Consider the following 15,163-nt stretch of genomic DNA (forward strand, 5'->3'; position numbering starts at 1 on the left):
CAGCTCTCCAGCTGGATCCGTGTCCAGGAATGGAACCCAAGTCTCAGTCGGTTCCTGAGGCGAGGCTGACATCTGGGTGGAAGTAAAGGACCCCAGGTTATCAAAGCCCCCCGGGTCTGTATGGGGGTGGGGGTGGATAAGCGCATGGGGAGATTCCAGGGGGAGATGGCAGGAGCGCCAAGACCAGGGCTCAGTTGGCCTCAGGGGGTCGGAGGTCAGCTGGAGTGGGCCCTGGACCTGGCTGAGCCTCCTGGACTAGTAGCCACAATAGTTGTCACGTGAGGAGGGGCCGTAGGGACCAGAGACGCAGCCCATATATGACATACGTTGGCGTCCCACACTGAGCTAGAACCATTATGGCAGCCCAGAGATGCTCGCACACCTAGCAACCTCGCGCTCCTAGCAACCACGGCCCCGCCTCCTCCGTTATTTACCATATCTTTATTTAGGCAACCTTTACTAAGTTCCATTCCAGATTTGCTCCTCGTCACCAGGGCGATCTTATCCCACAATCCCGCCCAAGCCTCCCTTCCCTCTCCACCAGAACACCCTTTCCCTCCCCTAAGCCAGGAAAGATTTGGGCAGCCGACCCAGGTGGTCCCAGGACTCCAGCAGCCTACAGTGGTGGGGCGGGGTGTGGTAGCGGCACGGCAGAGCTTCTCAAGGAAGTTAGGTGACCTCGCCTCGGGATATTCAGAAATGCTAGTCAAGTTCTGGGAGCCTGAACTCTTCCTCCTCCAAGCTGAAATCGGAGAGATACTCTTCCTCCTCTTGGCCACACTGCTTCCAGGGAGAGCAATGGACCTGCAAAATGTGCACCAGTTAGGGTGGCAGGCAGAATGCACAGTAGGGTCATTCATTCCAAAATGTTGTCATTTTTGCTAAACTTTTGATATCCCTTGTTGCATGTTTGATAATTCACCACTCTATTAGGTAGGAGCTGCCAGGGAATAAGTGAGGACTCCAAATTTTCTGTAGGAAGGGTTTTGGGAGGTGGGCAATTCAGTCTGGGAGAGAAGTCTGAACTGTCACCCTGCCTTAACACAGCCATTACCCTAGAAATTACAGCGCCACTCTTCAGAGGTCTACCCTGTGTGCACACATGGAGAAGAGGCTTAGGTTGTTAAAGTCAGCATATTAAATAATTTCCTGAAATGTGACTATAACTAGAACCCAGCTGACTTCCTCCACAGCCATTATTACCTATTGTATTTCTCATTGTCTGGCACAATCACCAGCATGCGAACTCTAAGAAGGTGCTTCATCTTATGCCAGTGCCTAGCATAGGCACATGGTGCAGATTAATGGTTTTACAATGAAAGGGATTCCAAGACTCGCCTCATTTAGGGGTGGATCTATTATTATAATCAGATTTCTGAAATCAGTGCTAACTTTGTCTCACATTTCACAGGAAGCTAGACTTCTTAAAGCTTGAAGTTTCCTTGATGGGTTTTATTTAAATTGAATTGAAATAATTATTTTACAGGGAAAAACTTCAAAACAAAACACTTTGCAACTTTGGGGTGAAAGTTAAATAAAACACTCTAGCCCCAAATTAAGTTCCCACTGAAATAAAACACTTTTGCTCCTTTAAAAAAAAAAATTCTATATGTAGTAAATAATGACTGTTTTCTTTCAGAGATTAATTTAGAAACTTAATCCCTATTTAAGAGCTTTCATATACAGTCATACGTTGCTTGCCATGTGAGGAGAAACTTGAGAAATATGTCATTAGGGGATTTCACTCTTGTGCTAACATCATAGCATATACTTCCACAAACCTAAGTGGTATAGCCTACAGCACACCTAGGCTATACGGTATGGCCTATGGCTCCTCGGCTATAAACCTGTACCGTATGTTACTATACTGAATACCGAAGGCAATTGTAACACAATGGTAGGTATTTATGTATGTAAAATGGAAAACATACAGTAAAAATACTGTTTAAAAGATAAAAAATGGTATAGCTGTATAGGGATAGCTCCATTATACTCTTATGGAATCACCATTATATATGTGGTTTACTGTTGACTGAAACATCATTTTGCAGCACATGATTGTAATTGATTTACAGAAAGATCTTCAACAAAATGGTCTACCCAAGATATAAGGAGATATTGAGATCTAGGTAATAAGCCATATTTGAAAGGCATTATAGTTTTCGAAAGCTGTAGCACGATCATTCTTAAGGCCAGTTACTTTTTCCCCATATCTCTGGGATCCTGTTTGAAGAAAGTTCTAAAAAGGCCTATGTTCAAGCAGCCTGGCATCCCTAAATCCTGGGGGAAGACTAACCCCTCTCCTGTGTCCACAACTGTAATAACACTCTGACAGTCCTCAGTTCTGCTCTCCAAACTTCAAATAACAGGTCAGAGTCAAAGGTCAAGACTTCAGGAAAAGCCCCAGAAATACTCTGCACTCAAAAGTAGTATCAGTTTCACATTTTCCTAAGAATGAAATAAATTGTCCTCCAAATTATGCTGCTTGTTTTGAATTATGGTTGCATTGGCTATGTTAACCCCTGAGTTTTTATCTCCACATACTTGAATTAAACCGTGTAGTTCTTCTTCGCATCTGACATCTATGATGTCTTCACTGGGTCTGTACTCCACAGCTATTTTACCACTTTCTGAAATAAAGTTAGTGAGGATCAATTCAGAATCTTTTTCATTCTAAAACATCCTGCATATAATGGTAGCACCCCATGAACATTCTTTTGGTTTCTAAAAGCAGAAAATAAGAACATTTTCCTGGAAGTTTCCTTATCTCCTCATCTCACACTTCAGTTTTTTCTTTCTTTCCTTTTTTTTTTGGAAGACATGGTCTTACTCTGTCACCCCGGCTGGAGTGCAGTGGCGTTGTCATAGCTCACTGCAGCCTGGAATTCCTGGGATCAAGTGATCCCCCTGGCTCAGCCTTCAGAGTAGCAGGGACTACAGGTACACACCACTGTGCCCGCCTAATTTTTTTTTAGAGACACGGTCTTGCTTTGTTGCCCAGGCTGGTCTCAAACTCCTGGCTTTAAGTGATCCTCCTGCCTTGGCCTCCCAAAATACTGAGATTACAGGTGTGAGTCACCATGCCTGGCCTCACACCTCAGTTTTTAACATATATATGAAATATCAACCGTATTTTGTACAAAGGACATCATGATCTTACAGATAGGAACTAAGGAATAACATAAGACATAAAAAATATGGAAACCAAAATGTTCAATCATAATACGATGAAATGGTAAGGTATCAGGTGGGGGTCAAAGCAAGTTCAAATTTGGAGTAGAAACCACTGGGCCAGTAGACACTTCACATTAGAAGCAAGGGCCAGGTGTCTGCACCCTGAGAACCAAAATTCATTCCACCAGATACAATGAACAAAGCTTCTGAGAGAGAGAACATTTGAACATTTTATTGGCAGACACAGGCCCACATATTCTTATAGACAATAGAACTACCTTCAAGGCAAACTAGAGCCATAAGACTTTTGGTCTAAGAAGTTTTCAGTGTGTGCAAGAGATACCTTTGTATACTAGGGAGAGGTAAACAACCCACACACTTCGTTTGGTTCTTAAAGGTTGTTACTCAGACTTGACAGCTGATGATCAAGGAAGTAAGACTTTCACTAGAAGGGCTATTGTCCAGGTTGGAAAGCTGAGAGCAATCAGGGCCACCTCCTACAAGCAAATAAAGGTCTGTGGTAACTTAATTAGGATCTCTCAGTCTCTTAAGCCTTTAGGGCTGTGAAGCAGAAGAGCAACTCTGTTCAGGGACTCTTTGCCAATCATCAGGCTTCCTTTGGGCACAGCCTGTAACATTCGTGCCACTGTAGAACTCAATAGGGAATACAAGCAATGCCATTCAATAGCATGACCAATTCCAAGGCTCACAGCAAAGCAGCTGATTGTTGTATAAGAATCATACTTGCCCAATGTGTCAGTGCCAGAAATGAAAGCTGAAATTGAATTCTCGATTCAGGAAACAAAATCTAATAAACTCCTCGGCACAGAGTTTATTTATTCAGACAGAAATCAACAATGACAATAATAGTTAATATGTCTGCTTATCTTGTAAGTGTAGTTCTGAGTTTTTACATTTGTCATCTCATTTACCCTTACAACATCCTTCATAAGGCTGACTGAATTACTAACCCCAGTTTGTAGATGAAGAGACTGCAGCTTAGAGCTATTAAGTATTTTCAAATCTCTCTGGCTATAAGACCTAAAATTGCATTAAAAATCTAAGAGACAGAGTTAGGACTCAAATCCATGTGTCCAAAGCTTATAATCACTATTCTATATGATAGGCAAGCAATTAAAGAAGACCTGGCTTAAACATTTTCTGTGGGAACTGAGGCAAGTCCTTTCGCATCTGTAAACTAGGAACAGTATTTGCTGTCGTTTTTTTTTTCCACAAATGTCACACAGAACAAATTTGAGCCTGTTGCTGTGAAATAATTTAGCAAATGAAAGCATACTATAGAGTGCTTTAGATATCAATATTTTTATCCAATTAACTTTTCAAAATGAGTTTATTTGCCCATTGAAACTGAAGTACTTCTAGGACGATCAAGAGAGTCTTACCTAGAACAACAATCAACAGTTTCTGGAATGCGTCTGACAAAGCCTTCTGAATAGCAAGCTTCTGGGCTGTCTTCCTTTTCATCAGGAACGATAACGGTCCTAAATCCAACCAAAACAAATGGATTTAAGATGCCTATCTGAATGATAATTGCTATATGTTTAAAAACTACAAATGCACCCATGGTTCTTAGCTCATAACCTTTGTGATTAAGGACAGACGGCACAAGGGTATGGTTGAATGGCTCTGTTATAGGTACATCCTGGCAGGGCCCACTGTTACGCCTCCATCTAGTAGGGAAGTTCCTGAAGTACTAGAAGGGAGAGAACAGCCAAGAACCTGGCACGTCTCACATCACCCAGATATTTCAAATTGATCAGTTAAGGCAACACTCCTACAGACCCTACCCTCCTGTGCATCAAGGGCTGGAATCACTCATCAAAAAAGGTTTGGTTGGCTGGACATGGTGGCCCATGCCTGTAATCCCAGCACTTGGGGAGGCTGAGGCAGGTGGAGGCCAGGAGTTTAAGAACAGCCTGGTCAATGTGGTGAAACTTGAGGCCAGGAGTTCAAGAACAACCTGGCGAACACGGTGAAACCCTGTCTCTATTAAAAATGCAAAAATTAGCCAGGTGTGGTGGCACACACCTGTAATCCCAGCTACCTGGGAGTCTGAGGCTTGAACCAGGAAGCAGAGGTTGCAGTGAGCTGAGATCAGGCCACTGCACTCCAGCCTGGGTGACAGAGTGAGACTCTGTGTCTCAAAAAAAAAAGGGCTAGGTCCGGTGGCTCATGCCTATAATCCCAGCACTTTGGGAGGCCGAGGTGGGCAGATCACTTGAGGTCAGGAGTTTGAGAGCAGCCTGGGCAACATGGTGAAACCTTGTCTCTAATGAAAACACAACAACAAGAAAATAGCCAGGTGTGGTGGTAGGCACCTGTAACCCCAGCTACTTGGGAGGCTGAGGCAGGAGAAATGCTTGAACCTGGGAGGTGGAGGTTGCAGTAAGCCGAGATCACGCCAGTGCACTTCAGCCTAGGTGACTGAGTGAGGCTCCATGTCAAAAAAGAAAAAACTTTGGTACAGATAATTTGGCTCCTCCCTGGGCATCACCCCCGGGAGCCTACTCCACTCCATTAGCCTACAGCCCTGCCTCTGACTTCAAACCCTAAGCCTGATGGTCATGAATACTAAAAAAATACTCAACATTAGTATCAATTGAGTACTCTTTCTAGGTATCTATATTAGACTCTTTTTTGGCTGAAACCCTTTTATGAGTAAAAAAAAAGAACTGAATGTTTACACAAAAGTTTATGTAAATCTTTAGATGGTGACCTGGCCTGGTAGCTCATGCCTATAACCCCAGCAACTTGGGATCCTGAGGCAAGAGGATCTCTTGAGGCCAGGAGTTGGAGACCAGGTGGGACAACACAGAAAGACCCCATCTCTAAAAATAATAATAATTAGCCAGGTGTGGTGGTGCATGCCTGTAGTCCTGGCTACTCAGGAGGCTGAGGCAGGAGGATCCCTTGAGCCCAGAAGTTGGAGGTTACAGTGAGCTATGATCATGCTACTGTACTCTAGCCTGGGCAACAGAGCAAGACCCTGCCTCTAAAAAAATAATAAATAGATTAAAAAAAAAACAAAAACTTTAGATGGTTTTGCTGGGATAACCGAGGGCTATAAGAGACACATATTTGAAGAACTATTTTAGCTCGAAGCAAGTTCTTAACCAAAAACTGTAAAAACATTACTTCCTTCTTCCTCCTAAGTTTCTTGGCAGGAAGTCAGCTGTACGATTTTAAATTTAAAGGTTCAATCAGGTATTACCTACAGTAAAATCCTATACTGTAAGACAGAAAAACTCTGCCCAGGACTTCAGTAGCTCAGAGAGGGAAGGGCTTGATATGTATCCGAAAAGATGACTTTCGGAAAGTAAGAAAAAAAGAAAGATCCTTTCCACGCCAAATCCCTACCCTCCTCCACTCCCAATGAAAACAGACCTTCTTCCACCTTATCCACAGGCTCCTCCACTAAGCCAACGCCAGGACTCCTGCAATCATAGGATGGCAACATCACCTCTAAAGCACAGAAGAACTTCAGGCTTTGCTTCGGAAGTGGCACCATGCTATCTTCATTTTCTCTTTCTTCAAGGTCAGAAAGCTCCTGAAGCTGTAAGGATATTTAATGTAAGGTCCTTCCTAGGATCTTAATGTAGGCTTCAAAATGTTTTGTTATTAAAAGTAAAAACTTGGCCAGGCGTGGTGGTTCATGCCTGTAATCCCAGTACTTTGGGAAGCCGAGGTGGGCAGATCACGAGGTCAAGAGATTGAGAGCATCCTGGCCAACATGGTGAAACCCTGTCTCTACTAAAAATGCAAAAATTAGCTGGGCATGGTGGCGGGCGCCTGTAGTCCCAGCTACTCAGGAGGCTGAGGCAGGAGAATCGCTTGTACCCAGGAGGTAGATTTTGCAGTGAGCCGAGATAGCACCACTGCACTCCAGCCTGACGACAGAGTGAGACTCTGTCTCAAAAAAACAAAACAAAACAAAAAACCAAAAAGCAAGCAAACAAACAAAAACAACAAAAAAACAACTAAATTCCAGTCATTCAAGCTAACAGTTGAGGTATGCTATGGCTTCAAAATCAAGTTAGATTTGCAAATGAGTTGCTAGATAGAGACAACCATTTTTTATTATATGCCACAAAAACAGTAGAGAAAATTATGGATACCACCATCCAAGTGACTGACATTATTAATTCTAGGTAGCAGGCCAATTCAGAAATGTCCACTTATCCTCAATGGTAGAGGCCTCTCACATCTCCTCCCTACAATCCAGTTCAATACTTCTGTCTAAAATCTAGGATTTCAATGTTGAAAGGAGAGTGTGGTTAGTGAAAAAAAATCTACAAGGTTTACCTTGATGATCCTTTTGGACCACCCATTGAAACCAAAGTAGTAATTCGCCAGTTCTTGGCATCGGGAACTGTTCAGGGCAAGGGCTTGATGTTGAACTGCCTTATGTCTGGTGCCAAGACGAACCTAAAATCATAAGAGATAGACTCATAAATATCACAACCTGCTAGAGATTTTATTATGGATACATCTGAGATTTGTCAATACCAAGTGTGCAAAGAAAAATTGTTTCGGTCTTCCCATTCAGTAGCTCCTGCTTGAGAATATGACCTGAATATAGATAAGATGAACCCACCACCCATCCCCCTCCCCAAGTTACTAACCCCTGTTAAAAGATGAAATACAATCGGGTGCGGTGGCTCACGTTTGTAATCCCAGCACTTTGGGAGGCTGAGGCGGGTGGATCACAAGGTAAGGATATCGAGCCCATCCCGGCTAACATGGTGAAACCCTGTCTCTACTAAAAATACCAAATATTAGCCAGGCATGGTGACATGTGCCTGTAGTCCCAGCTACTCCAGAGGCTGAGGCAGGAGAATGGCTTGAACCTGGGAGGCAGAGCTTGCAGTGAGCCGAGATAGTGCCACTGCACTCTACCCTAGGCAACAGAGTGAGACTCCGTCTCCAAAAAAAAAAAAAAAGAGGAAATACACATACTTCTACAAATTTTACAAGCAACTGAAACAACTAGAGGTTTATATGCATTTATAAGTTTCTTTGAGAATGCAAATATCTACTGTTAATTCTTAAAATATTTTACCCATTTTTGTGGATTTCTTACATCACAAGTTCTTTCCTATATGTCTATTTCATTTTTAACTATATTATATTCATGAAATTCAAATGATACAAAGTCAAATTTATTTGTATTAGAAATTAATAAGAATTAACAGTAAAGTTAATTCTTTTTTTTTTTTTGAGACGGAGTCTTGCTCTGTCGCCCAGGCTAGAGTGCAGTGGCCCGATCTCGGCTCACTGCGAGCTCCGCCTCCTGGGTTCACGCCATTCTCCTGCCTCAGCCTCCCGAGTAGCTGGGACTATGGGTGCTCGCCACCACGCCTGGCTAATTTTTTGTATTTTTAGTAGAGACGGGGTTTCACCATGTTAGCCAGGATGGTCTCAATCTCCTGACCTCGTGATCTGCCTGCCTTCACCTCCCAAAGTGCTGCGATTACAGGCGTGAGCCACCGCGCCTGGCCGAAGTTAATTCTTTATTGATTTGATTATGCACCTTCCTCTATCACTGGTTTACAAGCTCCATAAGTCCCAGACGAAACCATAGCTTTTTTCACTTCCAGAACCAAGCACAGTTCTTGGCATATAATAGAGGACAGATGATCTGTCAATTGAATGAATAAAACAATGAGCAAGTAAAAATTGAAATTACTTTCTCCAACTGAAAAGAAGGAGAAATGCCTGTTGGGAAAGAGAAATGAAGACCAATTTTTAAACATTGAGTGCTACTGGCGAGACCGGCCTGTATCATGAGTCACAGTGGAGTCTTTCTGGACAACCAGGAAGCTTCAGAAAAACTCTGAGCCCCTGGGTGGCACAGACAGTTGTCAGCTTGGATAACCTTGCCACAGTGCTTGGCGGCAACCATTTTCCTTCATTTCACAAAAAAACAAAAACAAAAACAAAAACCCACAAAAAACCCTCTTGGCCAGGCGCAGTGGCTCATGCCTGTAATCCTGGCACTTTGGGAGGCTGAGGCGAGCAGATCACTTGAGGTCAGGAGTTCAAGACCAGCCTGGCCAACATGGAGAAATCTTGTCTCTACCAGAAATACAAAAATTAGCTGGGTGTGGTGGTGCATGCCTGTAATCCCAGCTACTCTGGAGGCTGAGGCAGGAGAATCACTTAAACCTGGGAGGCAGAGGCTGCAGTGAGCTGACATCATGCCATTGCGCTCCAGCCTGGGTGACAGAGCAAGACTCTGTCTCCAAACAAAAGCAAAAACAAAAACCCAAAAAGTAAAAACAAAACCCTCTCAGGTGCCTTAGGCCTTTCCTTGATTTTATTTTAAAACATCATTCTCTTTTCTGTATTTAAAAAGGCAAAAAAAACCAGGAACTAAATGTATGTGCTAAAGTAGAAAAGAACACTTAAACTAGATTACAGTGGGGGGTGAGTAGCAACCCAAGGTTTTGGGTTTAGTAAACAAATAAATCTAGTATGAACGCCCTCTCCTCTCACCTAATCTATTGAGTTGTAGAACATATCCTTCATTACTGTCTCAGTGATGGGCTTTATGCTGTGAAATTCTCAAAACCTAAAGCTTATGAAATGGTCTCAATGTCCAAAGAGCACTAAAAACTCATTACTCACAAAATGATACCAAGTAAATGTTTCATAATCTTAGTTGCACCTTTATAATATTTGAGTGGCTATGTGAAATGGTCACAGGTTAGAAACAGACCATAGTTCAAAAGTTAAATAATATCTCACAGGCAATCATTTCAGTCACAGGAAGTGGAACCAGGATTGAAGAGGGTGTTGAACAGGCTACCGAAGTGGGAGTGGTATATCTGGAGTCATTACTGAGCAGAGTTCTCAGATTTGATCAAGGTTAATTCAATGAGGAATGGAATATAGACAGTAATAGGCAGCAAGATTAGTAGGAAACAGTCAGATCAAGTAGCCAATTAGGAATTGAAATGGTCCTTGAAAAGGGAAAGGTGACTGAATTGAGGCATACAATGAGATATCATTCTGTGGCTCTGGGAAGGTAAAATTGGTTGGCATGTTAATATGGAATAGGGTTTCTACAATGCTGCTTAAAGAATGTTCCCATCCTCTCAGAACTGAAGGGAGTTCCAAATAGGCAGTTTGTGAGCCATGGTGAGCATGATGATGATGATGATGATGATACAGTTTCCTTTATGTAACAGCTGGCAGAAGACTTGGTCACACCCACACATTTTAAATTCACATAAAAGTAAATATATAGGCTGGGCGTGGTGGCTCATGCTTGTAATCCCAGCACTTTGGGAGGCCAAGGTGGGTGAACCACCTAAGTTCAGGAGTTTGAGACCAGCCTGACCAACATGGAGAAACCCCGTCTCTACCAAAAACACAAAATCAGCCAGGCATGGTGGTGCATGCCTGTAATCCCTGCTACTTGGGAGGCTGAGGCAGGAGAATCGCTTGAACCCGGGAGGTGGAGGTTGTGGTGAGCTGAGATCATGTCACTGCACTCCAGCCTGGGCAACAAGAGCAGAATTCCGTCTTAAAAAAAAAAAAAAAGTAAATATATAATATATGGCTGGGCGTGGTCGCTCACACCTGTAGTCCCAGCACTTTGGGAGGCTGAGGTGGGCGAATCACTTGAGGTCAGGAATTCAAGACCAGACTCACCAACATGGCGAAACCCCATCTCTACTAAAATATAAAAATTAGCCAGGTGTGGTGGCAGGTGCCTGTAGTCCCAGCTACTCAGGAGGTTGAGGCAGGAGAATCGCTTGAACCCGCAAGTCAGAGGTTGCAGTGAGCCAAGATCATGCCACTGCTCTCCAGCCTAGGTGACAAAATAAGACTTCATCTCAAAAAACAAAAATAAAAAATAAATGTAGCTGGGCATGGTGGCTTGTACCTAGCTACTTAAGAGGCTGAGGCAGGAGGACTGCTTGAGGCCGGGATTTAGACCAGCCTGGGCAACACAGGGATACTCTGTCTCTAAAAAAATTAAAAAGTAAATAGAAGCAGAAGTCTTCTGGCGAAGATTTCATTCATTCACTCATTGTTTAGAGATAGGGTTTCACTGTGTGGCCCAGGCAGGAGTGCAGTGATGCAATTATTATGACTCATTGCACCCTCAAACCTCTAGGCTCAAGCGATCCTCCCACCTCAGTCTCCCAAGTAGCTGGGACTACAGGTGTATGCCACCATACCTGGCTGATATTTAATTTTTTATTTTTCTTTCTTTCTTTTCTTTTTTTGAGATGGAGTCTCACTCTGTCACCCGTGCTAGAGTGCAGTGGCACAATCTTGGCTCACTGCAGCCTCCACTTCCTGGGTTCAAGTGATTCTCATGCTTCAGCCTCCTGGGTTCAAGCGATTCTCATGCTTCAGCCTCCCGAGTAGCTGGAACTACAGGCGCATGCCACCATGCCTGGCTAGTTTTTGTATTTTTAGTATAGATGGAGTTTTGCTATGTTGCCCAGGCTGATCTCAAACTGCTGGCCTCAAGTGATCCGCCTGCCTCCATCTTCCAAAGTGCTGGGATTATAGGCATGAGCCACGGTGCCCAGCCTTATCTTTAATTTTTTTTTTTATAGAGACAGGGTCTCACTTTGCTGCCCAAGCTGAGATTTCTTAAAAAGGGACAGCATAAAATGACATGAGGTTTAGCTCAGCAGGTTTTAGTTCAACCTCAAGTTTCCATAATTCTTTTCAGGAACCTTAAACAAGTCACTCAACCATCTTGAGTTTGAGTTTCTTCATCTAAAAAACCCAGAGAACTGGAAGATTAGTGTGGCAATGCATCTGAAAATATTCCGTAAACCAGAGAGCTAGACAAATGCTAACCTATTATTGAATTCAGCACTTCATCACAGCGGAGCTAGGAATTCCATATTTGGACCCACCTTGACTGGAGAGTTCTGAAAAAGCTGCTTCCGGTCGCATGCCTTTTGGGCTCTGCGGGCAGCCCTTGCTGAATAAAACTTAATGACGGCATAGAAACCAGGATGGGCCACTGCAGCATTTGGGAAGACCCGGACTGAATACAGAAGGCCAAACTGGGAAAATGCTGTGAACAGAGAATGCTGTGGGGGTGGTCCCACCCCAAGTAAGTACATGAAATCTCACGCCCAGCAAACAAAACCGCACTTGCCCTCATATTCCCCAAACCCCTCTTCGCGAAGGATGCTATTCAAAACACTTCCCACTTAATCAACAGGTTTTCCTCTTAAATTCCTAAACTTTAAGAAGCACTGGAAGGTAAAACGTGCTGTCGGTGGAGAGATACCTCTCTGGGACTCTTAAAAATCTTTTGGGGGTCGTTTGTTGTCAGTTGGGATCCCTTTTAGAATTAAGAGTCCTTCAGCAGAGGCTGAGGCAGGTAAGGGTCTGAGGCAGGGCTCCGGAACTCCCAGTCAGCGGGTGGGCGGCTTTCTCCATCCCTCCCTCCTTTCTGGCCCCGGCTCACATGCAAAGCCTCGGCCGTAGGTCCGGAGCTCAGTTCCCACACTAGCAAGGTTTTGTCACTCTCGATGGGAACCGCAAAAGGAACCAACTCCGCCATCCTCCCTTCACCGCACCTGCGCGGCTCACCTTCGCCCCAGCAATGCGCCTGCGCAAGGCACGCCCGCGCTTTTTTAAAAAGAGGCGCATGCGAGGGGCGGGGCCGGCGCTCGGATCGCTCCCTCGCCCCTCCTGCCTAGGGCCGGCCTCTGAGTCTGTTCCCCTCCTCCAGCCACAGCCCCAAGATCCCTGAGTTCAGAGCTTCCGTTCAAAGCATGTTTAGCGTTCCAAAATGGGCTGACAGGATGGAAGGGTAGGGACATGTTTATAGCAGCCAGCTTCATCTTCACTCCTGAAGGAGATTAGGGTACTAAGTATTAGCACTACCTACTGAGCTTGTGGGAAATAACCATGAAAGATGCAATCTTTTGACTTAAGAGGTTATTTTGTTTTTGTTTTTGTTTTTTTGAGACGGAGTCTCGCTCTGTCGCCCAGGCTGGAGTGCTGTGGCCGGATCTCAGCTCACTGCAAGCTCAGCCTCCCGGGTTCACGCCATTCTCCTGCCTCAGCCTCCCGAGTAGCTGGGACTACAGGCGCCCAGCACCTCGCCCGGCTAGTGTTTTTTGTATTTTTTAGTAGAGACGGGGTTTCACCGTGTTAGCCAGGATGGTCTCGATCTCATGACCTCGTGATCCACCAGCCTCGGCCTCCCAAAGTGCTGGGATTACAGGCGTGAGCCACCGTGCCTGGCCGAAGCTGGTGTTTTTTAAAGGATAATTTGGCAGTCAGGGGGCCAGGGAATTGGAAATGCTGACTGGTTGGGTCAAGGATGAAATCAGAGAGAGTCAGAGCTTGTGTTCTTGTGCTGAGTGAATTCCTGGTTGGGGGGCCACAAGAACAGATGAGCAGGTTTGCCCATCTGAGTGGTGCCAGCTGGTCCGTCAGAATAAAGGGTCTGAAAAATACCTAGAACGCCAATTTTAGGTTTTATAATAGTAATGTTGAAAGGAGTTAGTTAGCTTGCCTTACGGAGAGTGGACACAAAGCAAGGGAAGGTCCCTGGAGAGATCCCGGCCCATAGGGTCAGTGCCTTATCCCCACATAACATAAAAAGCAGCCTGGGAAAAAATTCAAGCTACCAGCACTGATAAGGGAACTAGCATAGGTCATTGTGCCTGGAGACATGCCCACGGCTGCACAGATGGAAAAACCTCTGGCCCATTTGGATAAAAGCTTGCACAAACCTTCAGTTCACTCAGATAAAGGAACGAGGCCTGGCATAGAAATGCCTTTGTCCTTTGTATAGTCAGCGGGCTCCCAGGATGAAGTTGCTTCTCCTTTTGTGGGCATGCGCATAGTGGGCTCCGGTGGGTTCCAGTGGGCACTCTGCTTTCCTTTTTGGACTGTCAGTCCAGCCTCTATGAATCATCACTTCGGCCCCTGATAGGTCTCGGGCCAAGTTAAGAAGCATCTAAGAATCATCATTTCAGCTCCTGACTGGTCCTGGGCCAAGGCTCCTGGCCAAGCTGAGTTCTCCAAGACAGCCGGCGGACTAAGCACATTGCTTCCCCTTTCCAATCCATAAATACCCAGCCTCAGAGGGGACATCCATTCTGGCCCCCACTCTCTGCTGGCAGAGAGCTTTCTTCTTTCGCTTATTAAACTTTCGCTGTAACCCCACCTTTGTGTCCCTGCTCCTTAATCATCTTGGAGGTAGGACAAAGAACTCCGGGAGTTATCTCAGACAACTAGAGACTGTTGTATCTTGGTGCATTGCTGAGACTACAACAATGTTTTGAATAGGAGCAACTGGGGAGGTTAGGAATCTTGTGGCCTCTGGCTACATAATTTCTGAGCCATAATTTCTAATCTTGTGGCTAATTTGTTTGTTTTACAAAGGAGATCTGATTCCCAAGCAGGGACGTGGTTTGTTTCAGGAAAGGACTATTATCTTTGTTTCAAAGTTAAACAGTAAAAATTCATCCCATAGTTAGTGTGGCCTGTGCCCAGGAATGAGCAAGGGCAGCTTGGAGTTAGAAGCAAAATGGAATCAGTTAGGTCAGATTTGTCATAATTTTTATAAAGTCTGTTTCAGTAACACAAGAAGGAAAGCAAGCAGTTCCTACTACTGTTTATTTTAATCCTATAATGTTAGAGCCAGAAGAGACCCTGCAGGACAAGTCTCTTGTGGTTTCTGAATAATGATCCTCAGACCCATGCTGTGATAAAGTTTTCACCCCTACTCTACAAAATGAGGACAATCTGGAAAATATAATCAGGTTTTTTATAATTTCATAAAATAAGATAGATTCCACTCCATTCTTCTACAAGTATGACCTCCCTATAATGTTGATACTAAAAATTGTTTTATGACAAGATGCTAATAGAGGATAGTTGCTTTAATGCTCTTATTTGGACATTAAAATTAAAAATTAGAAATCTCAGCCGGGCCTGGTGGCTCACATCCATAATCCCAGCACTTTGG

The 15,163-nt window shown here is 44.3% G+C and overlaps 1 protein-coding gene across 5 annotated transcripts; it reads right to left on the bottom strand.

The window, feature by feature from the left end:
* Positions 1-429: 429 nt before the first annotated feature.
* Positions 430-12,782, bottom strand: RDM1 (RAD52 motif containing 1). 5 transcript variants are annotated; one of them, XM_025362515.1, is made up of 7 exons: positions 12,644-12,782; positions 12,081-12,260; positions 7,498-7,620; positions 6,580-6,748; positions 4,578-4,676; positions 2,545-2,630; positions 441-804 (listed from the first exon to the last, which is right to left on the bottom strand). In XM_025362515.1, exons 1-7 carry the CDS (start codon positions 12,737-12,739, stop codon positions 703-705), a joined length of 855 nt encoding a protein of 284 aa, XP_025218300.1. In that variant the 5' UTR covers positions 12,740-12,782; the 3' UTR covers positions 441-702. The 5 variants fall into 5 exon arrangements, 3 of the variants coding, with proteins under 3 accessions (XP_025218301.1, XP_025218300.1, XP_025218302.1); XM_025362516.1 differs by lacking the exon at positions 4,578-4,676 and having other exon boundaries at positions 430-804; XR_003116217.1 differs by lacking the exon at positions 6,580-6,748.
* Positions 12,783-15,163: the final 2,381 nt, after the last annotated feature.

This window comes from Theropithecus gelada, chromosome 16, assembly GCF_003255815.1.
Source record: "Theropithecus gelada isolate Dixy chromosome 16, Tgel_1.0, whole genome shotgun sequence".
NCBI lineage: Eukaryota > Metazoa > Chordata > Mammalia > Primates > Cercopithecidae > Theropithecus > Theropithecus gelada.